We start from the raw sequence: 20,350 nt of genomic DNA, 5'->3' as shown, positions 1-20,350 counted from the left end.
TTATATATAAAAAAATATATATATTTTTAATGAACAGTCAGTAAAGGTTTCAAAAGCAAGTTATCTATTCCATATTGAGAGTAGTCATTGGAAAACAACTAGTCAAGGTTGTTTTAAAAACAAAAAACCAAAGGGATAAAAAGAACAGCTCAAGTTAATTAGCTTTCTCAGAGATTTATCTTGGGAAATAAGAGCAGGACCTGGTTTTGATATTTTGATTTTTGATTTAAAATTTTTCTGCAGGCTATATATTTTAAACTAGCTATGGGGCAGGAAAAAGACTGATCACAGAGATTGGTGCAGCAAAAAAAAAAAAAAAGTAAAACAGAAAAGCAAGTATCACTATAGTTTAGAATGATAAAGAAACTAGGAATGTTTTAAGGTCCACACATCATTCAGATGAGGAAGAATAACGGAGGTTCATAAAGAGGAAGAAACACATCATTCAATGACTCAACGTCCCTTTCAACATTAGGTGGTAGAAATAAATTGAAGAGGGGACCAGGGAGATAGCTCAGCAGAACCAGCACCTTCCTGGCAAGTGCAAGATCCTGAGTTCGATTTCTGGTACCAAAAACAAAACAGAACAAAACAAAACACAATGTATCAAGAAATAAATTCAAGAGACAACCTACAGAATAGGAAAAAATTTTTGCTAGCTGATCCCGAAAGCACTGATTTCTAGAATACATAAAGAACTTAAAAAAAATTAACTCCCTAAATTTAAAGACCTAATTAAAAAATGTGCATGTGAAATGAATAGACACTTCTCAGATGAACAAGTACGAACAGCCAATAAATACATAAAAAAGGTTCAACATTCTTGGCTGTTCAAGAAACACAAATTAAAACTCAGTTTCTATCTTACTTCAGAAGTCTACCAGTAACAAATGCTGGAGGGGCTGCAGACGGAAGAGAAAGCCTTCTTCAATGTTGGTGGGAATCTAAACTGGTGCAATCACCATGGAAAACAGAACGGAAATTTCATTTGACCTCGCTATTCCCCTTCTGGGTATCTGCCCTAAGCAGTTAAAGATGTCATGTCGCAGTGATGTATGCATGCCCATGTTTATAGCACAATTCATAGTAGCTAAATCTTGGAAGCAGCGTATATGTTCATCAACAGATGAATGGGTAAGGACAATGTGATGTTTATCCACAACAGAATACTACTCTGCCATAAAAAGGGATAAATTTGACTCATTTGTAAGAAAATGGATGCACCTTGAGATCCCGATGTCAAGTGAAGTAACGAAGACACAAGCTTAAATATCACATGGTTTCTCTTATCTAAGAAATCCAATATATAAAGTACAAAATAAAAGACAATAGGAAAAAAGATCAAAGGAGTTACTGTCTCCCATTCACGTACTACCCAGGCCTGACCCTGCTTAGCTACCAAAATCAGAAGAGATCGGGCGTGTTAGGGTGGAACGACTATAAAAGAAAGTTCTTATAACCCAGCACGAACAATGTATTCAGAAATGTACCTTTAGTATAATTATCTTATGTGCTTTTTAAGGCTTTTTTTTTGTCCCATTAGTTTGGTTATTAATTCGACAAGGACTTATAAAATAAATAAATGAATCTGATACTGGCAAAGCTTTACAAAAAAGGGGTTGGAGGGGCAGGGAAAAAAAAGGAATTGAATGTTAGGTAATGACCAATTCCCCACAACCTATGTAATCATTACGTACTGCAAACATGTACTAATACCATTTTTTTTAAAGACTTAACAAAAATTAGGTGGCAGAGATAGTTGCCCCCCAATATCATGTTCCCATACTAACAGAGCTGAGGTAGGTGTGCTGCTCAGACTAGAAAAACACAAACCCATCTCGCAGCCTCTCCAGTGGGAGGGGAGCTGAGTGACTTGCGTCCAAGAAGCTGCAGGAGAGAACAGGCTTCATTTGTAGTCTGTTCATCCCAAAACAGGTGAGCGCCACCACATGCCTTGGGGCTGAGCTCAAGAGAGGTGGGGGAACAAGACCAAGGGCTGCTCTCCGACCCGAGTCAGGCCGTCCTCCTTCCCACGAGGCAGAGAATCGAACAGATGCTCTGCTGCGCTATGATCCTCCCCACTCCCACTTGCAGCTGAACCCAATCCCAGCTAACATGGGGACAGTGCTCGTTTGTGCGGAGGGGATGCAAGGCTGACCTCACCCTCTGCTCGCTCACCTGCCCCATCACTGCAAACATTGGCAGCGTCTTCCCAATACTGCCCTGCTACAGCGATCTTAGTGTAGACACAGGAAAGACACACCAAAGCAGCACTCTGGGAGGCTGAGGCAGGAAGACTGCAAGTTTGAGTCCAGCCTGGGCAATCTGGTGATTTAGTGAGACTGTCTCAAAATAAAAAATGGGTTGGGGGATGCAGCTTAGTGCAAAAGCCCTAGGAACAAAGGATCTGGGTTCAATCCTCAGTAGTGAAGGAAAAGAAAAAAGGAAGAAAAAAAATACAAAACCTGACATCAGAGGATCTGGGTTATAATTTAACATGGGTGACTGCGTCACTCACAGATAAAGAGAACACTAACACAATAGCGCAGGATGCATGTTTACAGACAGTCTGAGTAACAGTGAGTATACTGCTTCAAGTGGTTTGTTACTAAAAGGTATCCACGAATCACTTTTATGCTTGGAAATTCAAGCATAAAACTCAAGCATTCAAATGTAAGGAACACCCACTCTCCTCTTCGGGCACAGGACAATGCCTGAGAGCGCACTTGCCTCAAACCGAAGAGAGTCTGCAGTCTGAAGCCGCACCAGACTTGTCCAAGAAAGCTGCTGCTTATTCTTTAAATGCAACAATTTAAATTTACACTGACAAAATTAAACTACAATTCAGGTTCTGGCTGCACCAGCCACACTTCAAATACTCAGCTGGGACATGTGGGCTGGTGTCGGCAATGCTGGGCAGAGGAGGATTCTGCAGAGCACCGCATGGGACAGTGACACAGGCAGCTGGTGTATGGCCTGACATAGTTGAGACCCCGAGGAAGGGCTCTGAAGGCCGGAGGAGGGGTACCATCTGGTGCCAAGGGAGTGGGAGGCTCTGAAATCTGAATTTCACAGATTAAATGTTTTATGAGTAGATTCTAACAGGGTTTTCAATAATTCCCCTCACAGGTGAGAAAGCAAAAACTCTAAAATATCTAGATATTTTGAGTACAGTGTGAAAACAAAGTATTTCTAGTACATAGAATTTTTCTGCTATGGACAGGAATGCGGCATAGAAATGTGATTCCTTGCTTTAGATTCCTGAATGGCCCTGGACCACAGTGCTCTCTCTAGAGGAAAGAGAAAGGAATCTGAGATTTTTAAAGTGTGACACACACACACACACAGGGATACACATGGAAAAAGAGAATGGTGGTAAAAATAAAAGTGAAGAGGCAGAACAATCACAGAAGTTGAACAAAAAATGCTGCTAAACCACTACTTTAATCTCCTTTTCCTGATTTAGTATGAAGGTAAGGGAGAAATCTAACAAGAGCCTTTTAATTATAAATTAAGGAATGATCTCTACCTAATCTCAACCTTGTCATCTTTGATCCAATCGTTAAGGTTTTTAAATTAAAGTCAGTGAAGTCTGCCTCCCCCAATGCCATCCCTACAGACTCAGAAACACTGCCACCTTGTGAGTGCTGCTGGTATGAGCTGGGCAGGCACACATCTGCCAAAGCTGAGGAGCTGTAGTCTCCCTGCACTACTCTTAGGCACCTTTGAATCAGATTTGCAAAATGCAGACGAGTGCCTGATGAACACCCGCAAAAACAGTTTAAAAAACTGTCTTTTACATGCTTGGACAATAAGGAATGGCTCATTTGTTACTTTAATTCATTAACATTTTAAACTCTAAAAATGTTTCAGACCACAGTGGAAAGACTCCCACTATCACTCTGGCTGGTTGAGTCCCTACAGCCTGGCCTTTAACCTTTGCTCCGGCTAAGCCCGCTGCATAAATGCATGAGCTCCTCACCAAAACCTCACCCGCCAGGACTCTATGCCCATCCCTGGACCAGTTGAGCTGCCTGCCTTCCCCGACAGGAATGCGAGGACAAGAGGTGGAAGACAAGTGGGACAAAAGGCTCCCCAGTTCTCCCGTGCCAGTGAGTGGCCCTCGTCTCACCTTTTCCAGCGGGCAGTGGGTGCTATCTCGGAGAAAGGGTAGCAAGTTGGGCCGGTCGTACTCTGCGTAGAGGCTGATCTGCTTCTCGTGGTAGCGCTGCCCCTTGTGATGGTCTCTCTTGAAGAGCTTGTGCAAGTACTGCGTGGAACACAGGTAAGAGGTGAGCACTGTAATCAGAAAAGCAAGATGCCTGCTCCACACTGCCATGCTCAGCTGTGAACGGCTCCTGTAGAGGCGGGACAGCAGTGGGCAGAGAAAACCTCTAGGTGGCGGAGGAACAGGAAGAAGCCCTCCTGGACAGGAAGGAGATCCTGGAGGGATGTGGCTGCCACCAACCATGGGACCTCAGGCAAGTCACTACCCTCTCCATGACGCAGGTTCCTTACCTACAGAAGTTCTCCCTGAGTTGTAGTGAACGTTAAACGAGTTACCACCTAAAATCACACCAAGCCATGCCTGTCTGTCATCTTCATCTGCTTCACCTCAGAAGTAAATGCTGGATGAGAAGTTTTCCTACATGATAAAAATTCTCTTCTCTCACGTGAAAGGGAGTAGAGTCCAGGGACAAGAGTACATTCTTTGGAACCTTAGTAACAGAAGCTAAACTGTCCGACACTCCATTTCCCCTTTTGTATCTTTCTGAGACCTGTGTTTGTGATAAAACACTGGCTCCATTGGTGACATCAGAAAAACACAACAAAACCAAAGTGAAAATCCAGAACACCAGTGTTCTCATAAGTACTTTCCAAAGCTGATTCCTAACCCTAACTGAAAAAGTTAGAGGACTTCAAAGAAAGTGAATGCTTTCCACTTACAGACAAGATGAAGTCTATCAGTACAGCGCAGAAATTAGAAGTTGACATTCAGTGTTGGAAGTTAAAGGTAAAGAACAGGCCCACAACCTCCTGGAGGCAGGACCAACCACACCAGTGACACAAGGTGCACTCACACCCGGTGTGGCAGTTGCCAGGTGGATGGTACAGAATAGGCACAGAGGGTCAGTCTGGCCCTGACACTGTGACTGTGGTTTGATATTTGCTTCTGTTTCACTCTGACAAATGTATGCACCTCAAGTACTCACTCCTCGGCTAGCTGTTCACATCTCCCTGAGGCAACTGAGGCAAGAAGGGGAGGCAAGAGAAGCAGGAGGGGACTTCTGCTCGTGAGGACTACCAACCACTGACGGTCCCCTGGGGCTGGGGTCAGTGTGTAGACTGGCACTTGTGGTGCTGTGTCCCAGATGCATACAAGAGGATGCAGAGGCCCTGTCACATCTGCTAGCTGACTTGACAGAGGAATGACCTCACCTGGCAGGGAAGGTGAGGCATTTCAGTGTGGCCTCTGCTGTATTTCACACTGCCCTGATTTCAGCCGAATACAGAGAGCTGCTGCCATAACCCTGTCTCATGCCAGAAACCACTGCTTTATAAACAAAGTCCCAGCAGACTGGAGCTATGCTTGGATAAGCAAGTGATCGTGACATTTCTGATCATACACAATAGCATCTTATAACCCTGAGCAAAAAAACCCTAAAGTGGTAATCACAGATAACATACCAGAAAACATATTCCATTAAGGACTTCAACGTATGAACAAATTTCTGAGTACAAACCACCAGGCCTCCTGAGGGGCAAGGAGATGGGTGAAGACAGCTGTGCACTCACTGTACCTGACACTCCTGGTCCTACTGATATGATCGATCCCTATATCCACTGAAGCCTTTTCTCAGAGATAATGTTTAAAGGACTCAGAAAACGTCTACTACTGCTTTGCGTCCACAACAAAGCAACGCACAGCATCAAAGCACCCTCTGAGGAAGCCCAGACTAACAGGCCTTCAAGGCACATCCACCAAGACCATGTGAGAGGTGAGGTCAACTATGGCTAGGGTGAAGCCCCAGACATGAGGGTCTGCTCCCTATCACTGTGTGGTCCTGGAGAACGGCTGTGTGGTACTTCCTCGGTGGGAGGACTTGATACCCACAGTGCACTGCTGGCTTTGGCCACACTTCATGACAGGGTGATGTTTCATGGTAACCACACAAAGAAGCTCATGCACACGCATGATCTGGTAACACAGACATGAACGTTAGCTTTTTAAAATCACGATTCAACTGAAGTCAAAGTTCAAGTGCCCACTCTGCAATTAACCCCTAGCCTTGGATTCAAACAGTATATGCTACATTTTAATAATTTTTTTTTTACATTTTAATAATTCTGCAATACTGTTTGTGGTGAAATCACACCTGGGTGTTGACCTCTGGAAAGGGTTCACTCCATGAAAACTTCTCCACCAATACTGAAAGGTGTGTCACCCACTGTTACCAAAAAGGGCAAAAGAAGAAACCAGTGCTCACCACATGCTGTAACTCTGGTCTGTCCTCTAATTCTTCCACTACCTTTTTAATCTACGAGAAAAAGAAAAATTTAAGCACAGGGTTATGAATATACAAACACAGCTGCAGAAATTATCCAGTGAACACCTTTTTCCTTACAGCTAATGTGGCTGCAGATATTCACCTAGAGACACAATGCTGTGGTTTGAGTATGTCCTGTTCCCCTCCCAAACTCACAATGACACTTGATTTCCAAATGTAACAATACCGAAGGAGGGAGTTAGGAGGGGGGCCTAGCAGGCGGTGGCTGGGCCATGCCTGCCCTGTGAGTGGATTAGGGTGGGTCTCTTAGAATGGGTTAAGTCCCACCAGAGTGGGTAGTTAAAGAGAGCGGGCTCAGCCCCTCCTGTCTATCTTGCATGTGACTCTCCCCAAGGGTGCTGCAGGTCTCTCCCATGTGCCCTTCCTGTCTGTCACATGATATGTCACGCTACCCGCCACTCTGCCAGCAGAACACCGTCACCAGATGGGCTCTCTCAACCTTGTACCAGACCCATGAGTCAAAATAAAACTCTTTCTTTATAACCTACCCAGTCTGTGGTATGGAGACTGGCAACAGAAAACATTTTGGACATATACACAAAAACTTATCAAAAGACACTCACTGAAATTTTATCTTCATTGTCCAAAAGCATGTCAACAGCTTTCTGAAATACAAAAAATAGCCACAGTCATTGGAATCTGCTGTGTAAGAAGAGAACACTAAACACAGCATCACATATAATCCACACAGGTCAAGGTGGAGGGTTCACCTCCTACACCTCAGGTGCACTCAGCTTTAGAATGGTCCTTATGGAAAATGCTACCATGGAGGAACGCATTTTCAAACGTGTCCCGATGTGAGGCCTGTGTGTTCTGTGTTCTACTAGATGGTGCCTTGCTATCACTTAGCAAATACCAAACATACATACAAGAGCCCCCTTGAAGTCTCAGAGACCTTTCCACATTCTCCTGTAACTCTCAGGGGCTGTGGAAAGGGGTCACTACCAAAACCACAAAAATGTGCTTTTCTTTGAACTGCCTCAACCCTAAGTCTCCCTGTAGTAGTTCAGAGACACGAGGGGCTGGTTTCATGTGGAGAAAAGGGGATGAGCCAGAAAAAGAAAAACGCACCTTCAGTTTCAGAGTGACTGAAAGCTTGTGGATTTTTAGGATTTATTTTAGCCAACTCTAACATTTATGAAATCTTAAGCAGTTTACGACACGAGGTCATGGAAAGACAGACCAGCACGGAAATACCTGGGTCCTGTTATGGAGCCTGCTACAGCTCAGCTCTCTGATCCACAGTTTTTGTTCTCCAACATATGAGACTATGCCTAAAGTTTCTTCTCATAAGAAAACTCTGATTCCTTAACTTTAGTTCAATCTCTTGAAGAGAAATTAGTTTCCATTCATTCACATTTTTTCTTGTAGCTACATTTGGAAACCAGATACTCAATACACTGGGGAGGGGAAACTGGATCTGCAGAAAATGTAATTTATTTTTATATAAATATCTCATCCTCTTTGTTATGGTTTGTGTCTGGATGTCCCCCTACAGCCTCACGCAGTCATGGGGTGGGCTTCTAGAGTTTATGTGGTCCAATGCTGGAATTATGGGTGTGAGTGCTACACCTGCCCTTGGGCAGGTAGTTTGCATATGTAAGGGAGAGAAAGAGGCTGCTTGCTGCTCTCCACTATATTTGTTTTTGTTGCTTTTGCTGTCTTCCACCAGCATGAACTACTGCTGCCCTCTGCCATGTGTCACTCTGCCTTGGAGCCAGCCAAGTATGGACTGAAACTTCCACAAACCATGAGCTAAATAAACCTTTCCTTCCTTAATTCTGGCTATCAGGTATTTTGTCCCAGCAATGAGAGAAAAGTAAGACACTCTTAATCACCCTCTGCCACAGAAGCAGAGCCTCTCTACCTGAACATTCTTTACACTGCATCATTCTTTGGCAATCTGCAGTTCCTACAGACTTGATTCAGCACACAAAATGGCCTATAGCATCTTAAAGAGAAGAGGTAGATCCAGATTGGATCTAACTAAGGTTCCACCACTGTGGAGAATAATACTGCACATAGCACTCCAAAACATAGCACGGTAGCATTGGAAAAACACATCGATCCTTTTGGAGCTTTCAGAGTTCTACTTCTTGACTTCTCTAAAATTTTCAACTTTCTCAGGAAGAACATCATGTTATATAAAGTCTGTTATTTCTATCACCAGTACTTTAATTAGATTCCACTTCACACATACATATGTTATGGTTTATATCTGGATGTTCCTCCAACACTTAATGCAGTCATGGGTGGGCTTCTAGAGTTTATGATTGATTCATGATCCAATGCTGGGATTATGGGTGTGAGTGCTATACCTGCCCTGGGGCAGATAGTTTGCATACAATGTAAGGGAGGGAAAGAGGCTGCTTGCTACCATTCCTCCCTTTTTCTGTTGTTGCTTTGCTGTTCTGCCACCATGAACAGTTGTCCTCTGCCATGTGCCACTCTGCCTTGGAGCCAGCCGAATATGGACTGAAACCTCCACAAACCATGGGCTAAATAAACCTTTACTTCCTTAATTTTGAGCATCAGGTATTTTGTCTCAGCAACAAGAGAAAAGTAACTGACACACACACACACACACACACACATACATACCCAACTTATTTCACTTTATAAGAACCACTATGAGCTGTGGAGCCTGGGTGCTTTCATTAGTCAAACAACATACTATTCAAATTTGAACTACAGTAAAATAACACCTTCCACCTGTTCTGGTCCTCCATGTTCTTAAGAATGATGGAAACCCCACATGCTAGACCCATGAATGCCAAGGAATGGAACAGTAGTATGTGGATCTAATCTGAAGCTCCCTTAAATTTTAATTCTGGGGCATATATTAAAGGGGTTAAATGAGTCAAAGCATATTCTTCACTTCAGTTCTATGAATTATATGAGCTGTTTTACTAAAAACAAATTATACATACATATACATACATCCCTTTAAAAATTCCACATCAAGTTATAATTTCTTTTATAGAACACTGGTTACAAAAACAACCTAGTGAGCATCAGAGTCATACAAGCATGGTCGGCATGTGGCAAGGTTATGTGTTCATTCAACAACCCAGCATTTGGACAGGTGTCTAATGACTGAACACTTGGAAGATTAAAGTAATTTAAAAGTACTAATAAGAAGCACATCACCTCTGAATCAAAATCCATTAATAAAACTATCTTGTCCTTGATAGAGCTGAAAAGATTATGCTTGTGGATCAACTGGAAAACATCTTTATGTCTCAGTGTTAGGTAGATCTCCAGAGCGTTGCCATAGTTTTTGTCATAGGTGTACCTGGTGACACAAAATTGTTTACATGCTATTCATCAATATCTCTAAAATACACACATTATGTTTTATATTAAAAACTGAAACCCTGTTCAGAGAGAAACGTTAAAGTTTATTTTGAAAAATAGTCCTAGTGATTTAACAATATATGACCAGTAAATATTTCTTAGAATCATGCCTTTCATTGTACCAACATTCACACTATTTATATTTATACTATTCAAGTAATAAGATTTTTCTTTATTATGGGCTCAACTTTAAAAGTTTTACAGAAATCCATATTCCTGACAATAAAGCTGTAATTCAGAATGAGGGAAATATTCCTCTTAGCAATAGAAAAATAAGTTAAAATTCTTTTTTTTTTTTGAGACAGGATTTTGCTCTGCAGTTCAGGCTGGCCTTAAGTTCACTTTGTAGCCCAGGTTGGTCTCGAACTTGCAGGATCCTCCTGCCTCAGCTTTCTGAGTGCTGGGATTAAAATTCTTAAGTGGTGTTAAACTGACAAAAGGTTATATTCCCAATGCTTATCTGAGTGTTGTATAAAATTAAAGATGTGCCTTTCCACAGAAACACCATTGTCCACATTAGTGACATCCCCAAGCCAGCTGAACAGAAATTACATTATCTGCTCCTTATTAACAATGCTACAGGATGCAAGGGGCATCCAGAACAGTGTTTCCAAGAGAAAACAGATTACATTCAACTTGGCATGCACAAACATAATTTCCTTCTCTATGGAAAACCTAACACAGCCCTGACACCCTGGCCACTCTGGTGTGATTTCCCCAGTGTGGGACAAACACGGTGGGAGGGGGAAGTCTGTGGAGGTGGGGTGCTACGGGCTGAAGCAGAAACTGTCTTCTTTGATGGATCTGCAGGATACTTCATGTTCCTCTAGACTGAGGCTCCTGGAAGGGGTATCTTACCTTTGTATCACAGGCATCTGGCACAAAGCCAGATGAAGGTGCCTAATAAATACAAAATGTGACAATGAAGCTTCTACTTCCTGAGGCCTGACTTAGGGGTCAGTTTCCCTGCTTGGACATCTCACTTAAAGCTAGAATTATCCCATGAGGAACCCCTACCTGTGACCTTATAAATAAGAAGTCTGATGTTTGCAAGAGTAACTGGTTTCAAGAATAGCAGAATTCTCAGCCTGGTCACTGGAAAGCCATTTTGGTTGGAGTTGTGACCTTAGGTCACACCTGGACCCTTCATTCCTCACTCCATTCCCCTGCTCTGCTCCTGGCTGTCATGAACTAAGCAGCTTGGCTCCCCCACACCTTTCTGCCATGACATTCCAGCCTTGGAACTGGCTGACTATGCGTCCTTGGGTCTAATACCTGGCAGGGTGGCCTTCTGTCTCCTAATCACTGCCTCTCCCCTCTCCAAGAGACTCATCACATCTGTACAGCTTCACACGTGTCCACACTTTTCAGTTACTCATTTAAGACTTATGAAAGTTTTTTTTTTTTTTTTAAATTAAGATCGAGTATAAGGACATTGTAAAAATAGGCTTTTGGTGTTTGTCAAAACTAAAGTATGGAACATTTTTCAATGTAGGTTGATTTGCAAAAAGGAAACAAATATACTCACAATTCTGCCAGGGTTTTAAGTAAAGTCTTGTTTTGACTATCTTTCTTCAGGTGATCTCGAACTGCTTGAACTATTACTGAATTGTTGTACAGATCTCCAGGCCATTCACGGATCAATGTAGCAAAACCCTAAGCAAAGGGTACAGTAGAAAATGAACACTCTTTAAGTAGGTGTGATACAACAACATACATAGACTGGGTTTTGTCCATGATTCCTGGCTTGTAACTCCTCCACAAGAAAAGCCAAATATGACATCCAAGCTTAATTGTCAACTTGATTGGCTTGGGAGCCACACAGGGGGTAGAGCACACTACTGCATGCATCTGAGTGGGTCACAGAGCCATGGCCTTGGGGTTTGTATCTGGTCCCTGGCCCCTTCCTCTTTGGCAGTGTTCCCCTGCTCTGCTTCCTGACCACTGTGAACCAAACAGCTTTGCTTTGCTCCACCACACCCTTCAGCCATGATGTTTCTGCCTCAGCGCCAGTCAACCAATCACTGAATCTTCCGAAATCATGAACCAAATCTCTCCTCCTTTAGGTTGTGAGCATTGGGTATTGTGTCCCAGCAATGAGAAAGCTAATACATTACACAAACTTAAATTGTGGGCTATAAGACCCTCTTCACTCTAGAGATGTCCTGTCCACATCCCAAGAAGGAATGCTGAAACAAGTCTGAATGGATAGAGCTCACTGGATTTTCACCCTCCACCTTTTAGCAATCATGCCTACACAAGGAAATCTCCACAAAAACCCAAAAGGGTGGGTTCAGAGAATTTCCAAATGGTCAGCCAAAGACCAAGACCTGCCTGGACGAGTAGGGGTGCTCCAGAGACGGCATGGAAGCACTGCACTCTTCCCACACACTTTGCCTTGTGCATCTCTTGATCTGTATCACTTGGCTGGTAATATCCTTTACAGTAAGATGGTGTCTGCCTGAGGGCTGTGAAAACCTTGATTTATAGATTCTTGTCCAGAAGCCCGGGGACTTCCAACCTGAAGTTTCCACTGGCAAAGCAGAGGGTGGGGGCTGGGTGAGATATGACCTTGGAGACTGAGCTCTTGACCTGTGGGCTCAGGTGCTCTGTCCAGGTTCAGTGTCAGAAGGGCACTGGGTTACAGGACAGGATGCCAGGTGGGGCCTGCTTCAGAGCTGATGGTTGCTTGCTGTGGGGCAGACACTCTCTACATCTGCTGAGGCCACAGAAGTCTTCTATGCCCAGTGTTGGGGGACGAGAATAGAGGACAAATGGTTTGTTTTTCTAGTGCAAAAACAATCCAAATAGTTTAAACAATGCTTAAAAGTGTTCATGTAAAAGACTGAGCAAAGGGATGAAAATTCTGGTCAATAAACATTGCATCTATTTTCTCACTATGACTTACAGGGTGGCAAAGGCAGGGATGGAGAATCTCATTTATTGATCCTGGGAAGTGGCAGTGTTTACCCCTTCTGTCCTTTTTTTCTCATACAGTAGGTTGAATCTAGGGAATTCCAACTGAACTATACCCCCAACCCCTTTAATTTTTTTTTTTAAATTTTGAGATAGAGTCTTGTTCAATTGCTAAATTCTCCAAGCTGTGTTCAAATTGTGGCCCTCCTGTCCAACTTCCCAGAGTGCTGAGATTACAGGTGTGTACCACCACACCCAAGCCACACCCCTATTTCATAAACTCTGCAACTAAGAAAAGGCACATGGCTCCTTCCATAAAGTACTTGGACTTGTACTATACTCATTCTGGACTAACTATAATAACTGGATGACATCTTCGACATTTTTTCAGATATATCTAAGCTACTTTCCTTGACACCTTCTTTGCATATTAGCTCTGAACATGCAGTTGTGCAATGCACACCCAACACAACTGTGCACAGCAGCCCTCCTTGGGGAAGAGCTGCTCTCACAATGAAAGCACCTGGCATCGTCATACCTTTAACAAGTTACCGTGTACTCCTCTGGTTTCTACCCTGGTTCGTGCTGGGATTTAGAACTATGGCTCAAGTCCTATCCCCTACCTCTGAGCCTGGCTATCCACGGATCTCAAATTTTGTAGTTCAGACAGAAACTCTGGATCCCTTGATTTGATCCTGTTTCCCTCTTGCAGCCGATTCCAGGCCAGTAGCCTGGATAGTATCTGCCTTCCTGACTTCCAACTTTAGCTCTTACACTTTGTAACTCATGGTACAGTGGAAGAATTTCCTTATTGATTTTTGACCACACGTGTGTGTGTGTGTGTGTGTGTGTGTGTGTGTGTAGGGGACTTGGACATATTCAAAGATACTAATAAGCAGTAAAAATATCCTATTATTGGAAAAAAATCATATTAATGAATATTTAAATGCTTTAATGAATTTATTTAAATGTTATTCAGAAGTGAAAAGTCTGGTAGAAGTTGTTTCTGTAAAGTACCAGGATTTGATAGGAAGAAAAAGAATCTGGAACATAGTTTTTCCACAAAAGTTTCACACAATTTCAACCAAAGTAACCCCTAAAAAAAGGACAGCAAAAGGCCAGAACAACAGACCATACATTTTGCATTTGCACTGCAGCCAGGCTACACATTAGTGGGACTGCAGCTTCACTTCAGATAGTTTCGGGAGGAGATTTGATCACAGCTTCAAAATATTCATGAAACAAAAACGAAACCATGGGTCAAGCGTCTTATTTTTAAGACACTATACAATGTGTAAGACTAAATGTGTTGTGAGGAAGGCCACCCCAACCTGTCGGCAGCCCCGAGAACAGGAATCACAGGTCAAAGGAAAGAGGAAAGTTTGTCTCCACCTTCCTTCTTTGCTGTCCATGCAACAGCCTCACAGTACTGTCAACTTCTAATATAAAGAAGACAAAACGACTGGTTGTACTAATGTGGTAAAGGCACAATGACCCCACATTAGAGGACATAACGTTTACTCCGTTTCACCTTAAGCTTCATGTACCCTCCACAAATGTATTATCTAAGAAACACTGAGGAAATCAGTGTTTCTTTAATCCATTAGGATTAGTCAGAGGGCAGGGAAAGTAGAGCGTGGCTTTGACAGAACCAGCAAAGGTTCATAACACCTCACTCCCATCACAGAAAGGGAAAGATTCAGAAGACTTCATGAGATATCACGCCATAGAAGCTAGGCATGGTGGCCTGTGCCTGTAACCCCAGCACTTTAGAGGCTGAGGCAGGAGTTCCAGGCCAGCGTGGGCAGCAGAGCAAGTTCAAAGCCAGCTTGGACTACAAAGCAAGGCCCTGTCTCAAAACACCCATACCAATCGATCAATCAACCAGTCAGTCAGTCAATCAGTCAATCATAGAGACTGTCCCACTTTTAATATGCTTACACATTTGTCATTATGAAAGACAAATTTGTCATTATGAAAGAAAATCTAACTTGTTAAAACAATTCTGCTAGGTTGTACATCAATAGACAAAGCTATATGCATATGACTAGAACTTTCATACAAGTCACAAAGCATCACTGGTCAAAGAAAAGCATACTGCTTATGTCTTTTGAGGAAGAAAAGAAAACTGAGAAGTCAGCAGTCCAAAGAGGTACAGTTTTGTGGGTTTTTCTTTCTTTCTTTTTTTGGTAATCTGATCATTAGTATTCTGTTAGCAGCAGAAATGCATTCATGTGTATGTGATTTAGAGGTTGTTACAGAATGCTGTTTGATTATGTGATAATTTAATTCAAAATAAAATAGTAAGCTAACAGTGGAAGCTAAAATATGAATTACTTAGCTTATAACAATAAAAAATTACTTACAGCTTTCTTAATACTACAACCCAGGCACACATCCTACAACGTTCAGGAGAAAACATCTACAAGCTTGAGGTTTAAGCCATGCTATTTCTCTCAGACTCAGTGAAAAGTTTTCCAGATATTGTAACAATAAATAGGCTAACTCTGATGATTCAAGATTTAAGATAATTCCTTTAAGAGTCAGTGTATGTGGAGGGATTGTATCAGTATCATAAAAGATAAAAGTTCTAGATTTAACCTTTCCCATCAAGAACAAACAAAATGACCACATTGGAACACCATACCTCATAATCACTTTCCAAAAATTCATGTAAGATCATTTCATAGATGAGTGGTTTCAGCACTGGATCCCCTCTTGGCAAATAAGGACTAATAGCCTAGGGAAGGAAAAGGAAAAGGAAAATGAACGTGGAACCCTTTAGAAATTGGTAAAACAGCCTATGATCCAAGCTACTTGGGAGGCTGAGGCAAGTTCAAGGCCAGCCCGGACAACTTAGTGAGACCCTGTCTAACAACAACAAAGAAAGAGGTGGCAAAACAAAACTGTGTTCCAGTTATACAGAGAACATAAAAGTATATAATTACTTTAAAAATTTAAGGCAGCTGGGCATGGTGGTGCACACGTGTAATCCCAGCACCTGGGAGGCCGAGGCAAGAAGATTGTTGTGAGTTTGAGGCCAGCCTGGGCTACATAGTGAGTTCAAGGCCAGCCTGAACTACTATATAGTGAGAGCCTGTCTCAATAGAAAAAAAAAAAAATTATGGCAACACAATACTTTGAAAAGTTATTCTAAAAAGATTCAGATAAACTCTCCTTTCTAAGCACAAATTAGAATAAATTTTCAAAACTATGAGATTACAAAAGACAACTTCTTACATAATCAAAGGGCCTAGTTCACATCCATTCATCTCTCCTTAAGTAAGTATATCAACCTTCAACACACAATCATCTTTTGAAATTAGGAAAAACACACCTCGCATTCTTAGACTGCTTCCAAATACTGTTCAATTTTCCTCTAGCACCCTATGCTCCACCTCCAGGCTCTGTACTGGGGATGGGGCAGCAGGGTAACCATAGCCAAGGGGCTCATGGTCCCAGAGGAAAGACTTGCAGAGACTCAGATAGTGGAGATACCATGTGGTGAGTGTTATGAGAGCAGGATCAACACAGTGCTCTGGGTGCACAGAAAAATTTAATTTTATCCTTTGGTGCAGTGCTGAGGTTGAAGCCAGGGCCTTGGGCATTGCTGGACAAGCATCTCCCATGGAACCACATCCCATGCCACAGGGGAGAACCTTGCCTCCTCAGGCCCTGGATCTATTAGGGAAGAAAGAATGGGAGAGGCATCTGGCAGGGGAGCAGCAGGAGCAATGCCAGGAAGCCATGAACATGCATCTGTGTTTGGGGCCAGAGAGATTCATAGACTTGAGACAGAGGTGCCAGATGGCAGAGGAGGCTGTGGGAAGAGAGGCAGGGGTATCAGGGGAATAATTTCAATTTTAGTCCAGGGGCAGGAGAAAAGCAACAGGTAACAGGGAAACAGGATTCCAGATTCAGTTTTCAAATAGGTAATTTCAGCTAGGATACCCTAGATCCATCAAAGTGCTCATACAACGGCCCCAGAGAGCTAAGCAGTAAGGGGTGGGTAGATGCGTAAAGAGACAGGAACATAGCTACTATGTACTGTGAACAAACACTAATTAAAAAAAGGAGGAAAATGGTACTAGGGGGCAAAAGGAGAGATCAGTTGGTATTGACATGGTCAGAGTAACAAGAACTGAGGTTAAAGGAATGATGAGGTGAGTCTCACAGACTCATAAAGGTGAGTCTCACAGACTCAGTGGCTCTGAGCTGTAAGTACGGGAGAATGGGTCTGTTATGTGTTACAAACACAAATTCAAAGGACGATCAAACCGGGGGAAGAAACAGATTTACAATAATTTGCATTATCATGATCAGTAGTATAAACAAACAACCACAGCACACATCCAGATGTCTGGATCATGGAGCCATCAGGCAAACAGGGCCACAAGACTAGAGAAAAACCTTCCAGCAACAGCCCAATAAATTCAACAAGAATAACTGGGATTTTAATAAAGCATATTCAAATTCAAGGCCAGCCTGGGCAATTAAGGGCTTTGGTGAGACCAGGCGGCTGGATCTAGAGCATGTAACACTGGGATTGATTCGTGGTGCAGTGCTAGGATTAAGGGTGTGAGTGCTGCCTATCCTAAAGGCGAGCAGCCTGGATATAAGGGACAGAAAGAGACTTGTCGCTTGTTGCTTGGTTGCTTTGGCAGTCTTCTGCCTGCCTCTCTGCAATGCCACCTGCCTTGGAGCCAGCCAACTATGGACTGAAACCTCTGTGAGCCAAATAACCCTCTCCTCTTTAAATATGAGTATCAGGTATTTTGCCCCAGTAATGGGAAAAGTAACTAAGACATAGGTTTATATTTTGAAACTAGTTTCTGAAAGTTTGATTCCTTCCCGCTGAGATACTTCCCAATAAAGAACTACCACTACCTTTGTTTTATATCCATCTAAATGTACCACATGTAAACATTAAGTTAAAAATTAAACTCTGCTTACCTTAAGCTGTCCAATTTCTTTAAATTTATAAACTTCATATTCCCAGAGTGCTGCATTTTTCCCAAGAATTTTCTGGCATTTGCTGGCAGTAAAAATATTCCGGGAGAAAGAAAGTATTAAAAAAAAAAATAGAATAAATAGATATTTTTCCCCAGTGGTTTTGATAAATCTTTCTTTACAGAGTTCTGACAAATTTCTATTTTGCGCTAATGAACAAACACTGAGCACAAAAAAATCATAAAAATTATACAGAATACTTACAATGATGAGACTCTTTCAGAAGCATACAACGAGGGCTTTTCCCAATGATTTTCCTGTTCTGAGAGTCCTATTTACCCGACTGAGCACTGCTGGTCTGGGGCCCTTCTTGACTTGAAAACTCACCATACCTCAAAGGGCCAGACGTTTCCTGAGTGGCTTTAAATAATAGGCTACAAAACCCACTTCAGGACATTAGCACCCTAGCCCAGTGTACAATCTGGAGGACTGCTTTTGTGTGAATGAAGCATTAAAGAAACACATTTCCTTAAACACTTTGGGGGTGGAGGCAGGCCTGAAGGCCGCATTTCAGGAGGGCCACACGATGGTTGGGCCACGCACAGTTCCAGTGCAGATTCTCGCGTCAGACACAGGACCACTGTGCTTTCTGTCCACTGCAGCCCCCCTGCAACTTGGGTGTGACCACTGCCATGTGCCTGCAGTTTTGTTGGAAAACAAGTCTTCCCGCAGTGTGAAGAGAGGCACTTTCTTTGAGACTGCTTTTGGAGGAAGCTTACATGGAAACAGCCCTAGACATCAGAGGATATAGGGGTCTGTGTGTGGAGCACAGGGCCAGTTGCTTACTGTCCAGTACAAGGAAGGTAACACTGGCCCATTAGAAAAGACGCCCCACGCTCTGGTTCCACTCCTGTAACCCAACCTGACACAGAGGCAGGGTGTGCTGGCCCCGTGCTGTGCTGTGAGAGCTGGGGCTGGGGATCTGGGGTGCGTGCTGACACTCCGGTCATCACGTGGCGTGGCAGTACTCTGGTCACTATGCTTTAGCATGACTCTCGTGCAGCTCCATGAAACTGGTGGGCTAACTTGCTAGCTTATAAGCAGGAAAACAATCTCAGAGCCTTCATGGTTCTTGACACTCACCTCTTTAAACAGTGAGAAAAACTGTGCTTTGGTGAATGTGAGACAGCAGGTACAGAAATGATATAATCTAGTCTGGTTAAAACCACCAATGTGCAAATATTACCCTTGTTAGAAAGATAGAAAAAAAAGCCAAGAAAATGTATGTAAACTATAATGAATGGTTTGTTGTTAATATTAGCTAATGCTGTTTATAAAGTAATAATTATGAAAATGTCATTATTACCGTGCCGCTATGTCATATTCTCCCCTCTCCACCAGGTGATTTATATATGCCAATCCGATATCCTAGGGAAAATCAAAGGAAGGAACTTCACGATTCAACGAGCAGCTGGAAAGCCGAGTCGCAGCTCCTGAGCAGGCCGCGACACTAGAGTCCCGCTTATTCCACTGACTACTACCTGTTCATAGGTCTCAGTCTGCTGTACACAATCATGCTTAGGTCTTCCTTTAGCACCTTCACACTTAAATGTATTTGCTGTTCCACACATTTTAGAATTTATAGTTCTTGAACAATAAAGTGTTACTTTAAATCTATTTTGCTGTAAGAGATTTTTCCAAGCTGTGATATTAGAAACACCAACTCACAACCCCATGTTACCATTAGAGAGAAAATTCTGCTTCCTGAGCCTTTATCTACAAAATGTGAGCTACCTACCTCCTCTGTCCCAAGTCTGAAGTTGTAAGAAAAATGAAGTGACAGACCATCATATTAAAGGGAAATGTGAAATATTAACATGAAAATGAACTAAGAAAAGCAAGTAATTTAAACCCATAAATTTGCAGATAAAAAAAGAAAGCTAGAAGCAGGTAACTGATTGGTTTCAGAGGATTCATGTTTATTTGCCCTTTCCACCTTGGTAACGAAAGGATTTGGGGTGGCCAGTATCCCTCAAAACATGAGAGAACATCTCAACTTCCCTGGAACTCTTCTTACGAAATACTATTTCCACCTGGAAGCATTTTCATGAGAAGCTTAAGCTCAGAATATGTAACAAAACTTGGATGTTATCTTTTATTTTATGAACAGAAAGGTGTATATGGAATGTCTTCCTGGATGTGGGGAAAGGTAGGAGACCATTGTTTCTCTGCATACCTAGTATGGGATTACACTCTGTGAGAAGAAATCTGTGCATCACGGCAGGCTCATTTGGGTGGAGGAAAACACCCCCCGCCCCCGTTCAATCCATTCATTTTTTTTCTTTTCTGAGTCCTGTGTAAGAAATCACATCTGAAATCCACTGGAACCTGAGTGAAGACAGGGTGTCTCACTCTCTTATTTCTCTGAAAGCCAGCCATGTACTGCGGTGTCTGTGGCGGGTCTTTCAGTCAGGTTTCGGAGCCAATCTTTCCACTCTTTCTCCTCATATCCATGTCCCCTGTTGTGCAGTTCATTCTGGGATCCTCTTTATACACAT

At 42.6% G+C, this 20,350-nt stretch overlaps 1 protein-coding gene across 4 annotated transcripts in view; it reads right to left on the bottom strand.

Annotated features, from left to right (window-relative positions):
* The window catches only part of Vps41 (vacuolar protein sorting 41 homolog (S. cerevisiae)), a 193,285-nt gene that overhangs the window by 52,854 nt on the left and 120,081 nt on the right, over positions 1-20,350 (bottom strand). For all 4 annotated transcript variants that reach the window (XR_001236534.1, XR_001236535.1, XM_013521234.1 and 1 more), the window contains exons 15-22: positions 19,159-19,220; positions 17,796-17,877; positions 15,490-15,582; positions 11,455-11,582; positions 9,720-9,864; positions 7,133-7,174; positions 6,489-6,539; positions 4,133-4,270 (exon numbers count right to left, since the gene is read on the bottom strand). Coding sequence is in view for 2 of the 4 variants with exons in the window: in XM_013521234.1 (XP_013376688.1) it covers positions 4,133-4,270; positions 6,489-6,539; positions 7,133-7,174; positions 9,720-9,864; positions 11,455-11,582; positions 15,490-15,582; positions 17,796-17,877; positions 19,159-19,220 (741 nt within the window). In the remaining 2 variants the exon portion in view is untranslated. The remainder of the gene's footprint in view (positions 1-4,132; positions 4,271-6,488; positions 6,540-7,132; positions 7,175-9,719; positions 9,865-11,454; positions 11,583-15,489; positions 15,583-17,795; positions 17,878-19,158; positions 19,221-20,350) is intronic.

Source organism: Chinchilla lanigera, unplaced genomic scaffold, assembly GCF_000276665.1.
Source record: "Chinchilla lanigera isolate Chin_1 unplaced genomic scaffold, ChiLan1.0 scaffold00059, whole genome shotgun sequence".
NCBI classification, from domain to species: Eukaryota; Metazoa; Chordata; class Mammalia; order Rodentia; family Chinchillidae; genus Chinchilla; species Chinchilla lanigera.
This window is presented reverse-complemented; position numbering and strand designations above follow the sequence as displayed.